General features: G+C 46.9%; 1 protein-coding gene across 1 annotated transcript; it reads left to right on the top strand.

Moving 5' to 3' along the window:
• Positions 1-560: 560 nt before the first annotated feature.
• LOC109777942 (salt stress root protein RS1) lies at positions 561-2731 on the top strand. Its single transcript, XM_020336504.4, has 5 exons — positions 561-832; positions 932-1060; positions 1190-1279; positions 1397-1481; positions 2024-2731. Exons 2-5 carry the CDS (start codon positions 956-958, stop codon positions 2365-2367), a joined length of 624 nt encoding a protein of 207 aa, XP_020192093.1. The 5' UTR covers positions 561-832; positions 932-955; the 3' UTR covers positions 2368-2731.
• Positions 2732-3619: the final 888 nt, after the last annotated feature.

Below are 3619 nucleotides of genomic sequence, written 5' to 3'. Positions count from 1 at the left end.
CGTATCATCAAATGATCGGCGTGTATGCGGTTGCATGTATTTGAGATTTCGAAATGTGATTGCACGGGCAAACATTTGAGGGGAGCTATCTGTGATGCATCCGCGAACATATAGTGGGTCAAATTTATACATTGTTGTAGATGGTCTAACATGTTGGAAGAGAACAAGTATATATTTGCACTCCAACATGCATAGGTAAATTCCATTTTGAGAATATTTTTGAGGTGAAAATATAAGATAAATATTTAATATTCCATTTCACAACTTTTTTTGCGAGGATCCATTTCACAACATAAATTAAAATGAGGTATATATTTCTCCAAGTACAACAAATTTTTGCCAGGAGGATTTTTTAATTCTTGACAGCTCTCCCATCCAATTATAAAACAAATTAAATCATTAACCGTCTCAAATCATTTGTGCAACTTGCAGGACACTTAACCGATTACCAAAGTCATAGCACAGAGGATCCCAACAACATGTCCTACACTCGCTGTAGCCTGCAGCCTGTACCCCTCCAGCGCAGCTTGCAAGCCTCCACGACCCATTCATCATTTTCTGGCTGCTCTGGCTTAATGACACCCCTTCCATAACCTTCTCCTCATTTGACGTTCATGCCCCTGCCCCCCTCCAGCAACCCGCGCCACCTCACGCGGGGGCACCCACGTAATTTCCCCCAGGGCCAGGGCGGCCTATCTGGCCAGCCCATTATATATCGCTCTCATGGCACCGTGGCTCATGTACTGCTGCCCATTGATAGGCTGGTGATCACTGCTGTCGAGAGGAACTACGCATCCATCCCTTCCGCCCCCAGCTACCTCGCTTGCTCCACGTAAGTTTCCGCTCCTTCTAGCTTCCCTTGCTGTCTCCTTGGCTTCTCCTTCCGATGAGAAAACATCTCATGGAGTTTTGTACTTTTGTTCTTCTGTAGGCGTCGTCTTTGAAGGAGAGGAAGATGACGAGCGTATGGAAGACCAAGGTTCTTCCCGGGCTCAACAAGATCTTCGACAAGGATGGCAAGAAGGCCGCCGCCGCCGAGTTCTTGAAATCCTTCAACAAGGTACGTCGAGTTCCGGCTTCTTGCTAATTTCTTGTGAAATTTGTGCGTTCTGAAATTTTGAAATGGTAGATGATGTATATATGTGTTCTGTTTGTTTCTTGATTGTGTGGGCGTGCTCTATGTGTGTAGGAGGAGATTGACAAGGAGATTGAGGACAAGAAGACAGAACTAGAGCCCAAGCTTGTAGAGACTATTGAAGCATCTCCTCCAGAAATTAAGGTGAAAAGATTTTTGTTTCGGTACCTAATTAGTATTGGTTTTGTGTGGTTGCTTAGCACATAATTGTAGGAAGTAGCCACCTTAATTAGTACTAATCATACTGTTATCTTGTTGTAGGGATTGATAAAGGATAAGAAAACATCCAAGATCAAGAAGAACTCGGTTGCCGTCACCAAGTTCCTTGACGATTTGGCCAAGATTGGTAATGTTTTTTGTTGCTTAAATTTTGCAAAATAAAATATTGTGAAAAAAAGATTAAATACATAAATGGAATTACTTTTAGCAATCTTATCAGGTAATTTCTTAGGGTCCGTATCTTAAATAACCTTTATTCCTTGCCTTTTGAACAAAATAACCTTCATTATCCTGCTTTCACATAATTAAACTTTAGAGGTATCTTGTTAGAACAAAAAGAAGACAAACAAAGTAATGGAATCTTCTCACATATGTTTCTTGCAACAGAAGTTCCCATGCAAACAGTACCGTTGCTTTTAGGCGATGCAGACAAAACCATAACATGTGCAGTTAACAAAAGATGAACAAATTAACAGTAATTAATTAAGCAGCACAATCTTTCATTGTTGCCACAGCCCACAGGTAGACTCGGCTCTCGGGCATACTGCTGAGAGCTTTGTGCGTTCTAGAATAAAGAACACTCTTAATCACTAGTTAATGAAATTAATTATATCTAACTGACATATGCTAATCAAACTATCGAGCTAATCAGCGTTGGTTAATATGCAGATTTCCCCGGTGCCAAGCTGGTGAGCGACGCGGTGGCCAAGTCCGGCACCACGCCCCTCTCCCCGGCCATCGTCTTCATCTTGGACAAGGTTGCGCCTTTCGTCCCCGCGCCCAAGGAGGAGCCCAAGGCCGAGCCCGAGGCCGCCGCCCCGGCAGAGGAGACCACCACCCGCGAGGTCGCCGTGGAGGAGAAGGAGGAGGAGGCCGAGCCCTCCGCCGCACCGGCAGAAGCCGCGCCGGTGGAGGCAGCCGCGCCTGCTGCTGAGGTAGTGGAGGAGAAGAAAGAGGAGGAGAAACCCGCCGAAGCCGCCGCACCTGCCGCCGAGGAGCCAGAGAAGAAGTGATCGGTCGCCGCCGGCCGGAGTCCAAGAGCAACCCAAACCACCACCTGGCTTGCTAGCTGCTGGTAATGGAAGAAATCATTTTAAGTTATTGTGAATTTGTAGTCGCTCTCCGTGTCAAGGTAGCTGCACAAAAGTAAGCACGTACGTACGACACACTGCACTTGCCATGCATACCACGCATGCAAACGTACACGCATGGAACATTTGTTATTCTTTCGATGGACCGGTCTCCTCACCGTATGTGTACATTTTACGTGGGGCTTTCTTGCTTTTTTGTGGTGATTAAAACCTGTGTAATTATGATTATGTTGGTGTGTTAATTTGTTGGTCATGGTATAAGCATGAACTTGTGCATTCTTCCTCTTCTTGAACTTGTGCAAACCCTGGATGAATCATATAGAGCCCGGCTGTTGATATGGTTGATTTTACCGTCATTCACATCAGAGTGGATTAACAACAATGGCTTTGCATGCATACGCCTCCGGTCAGGTTTCACAAGATGTACATAAGCACGAGGGAAGTCGGTAGGAAACTGATGGCGGTGGCGTACCAAATCGTGGCACGAAACCTAGAAACCGATCGATGGAGATAGATAGCTTTGGGATATATATATACTGACATTGCACATACTTATCTCGTTTGCTTAGCCAGATCAGTGAAAAAAATCAATCAGTGCCGGAAGGAAAGGGACGTGAGCTCAATCCTATCGCCCGGCCGCACGACACGCCTCTCGCCCAGCAGCCTGAGATCTCGATCTCTCATCGGCCCCGCACGGCCGGGCCTGCGTGACGTACGTGCCTGCGTGCACCCAAATTATTACTAGTAATTAACAAGGCTCGCTCACCATTGATCCCTCCACTGATGGGTACACGCAGGAGGATAAAGGAGACGTTTCAGTCGAAAAAAAAGGGGTTGATCGTGATCTTTTCTGGGTTAGTGTTCCGTTCTGTCCGTCCGGGCAAAGCAGTGAACCACGCACGGTGCCTTCTGCTTTTGTCAGGACCGTGGCTTGGTCGCTGTTGCTGGGCTCTGTCACGTACGCACGCACGAACCATGGCAGCGTGACACGAGACGTGCACGCCGCTGCAATGCAGACGCGCCCACAAGGACGTGGCACGGCGGGCGCACCACGGAATATTTAATCAGAACGAGTAATTTTCAGTGGATTTTCCTATGCGTACACGTTGGTTTTGGTGCTCTCGTGAACCACGGATGTGCAAGCATGCGGTTGTGGTGCCAGGTGCCAACCACT

This window comes from Aegilops tauschii, chromosome 3, assembly GCF_002575655.3.
Source record: "Aegilops tauschii subsp. strangulata cultivar AL8/78 chromosome 3, Aet v6.0, whole genome shotgun sequence".
Lineage (NCBI taxonomy): Eukaryota > Viridiplantae > Streptophyta > Magnoliopsida > Poales > Poaceae > Aegilops > Aegilops tauschii.
The sequence above is the reverse complement of the archived record's forward strand: the minus strand, read 5'-3'. Positions and strand labels throughout refer to the sequence as shown.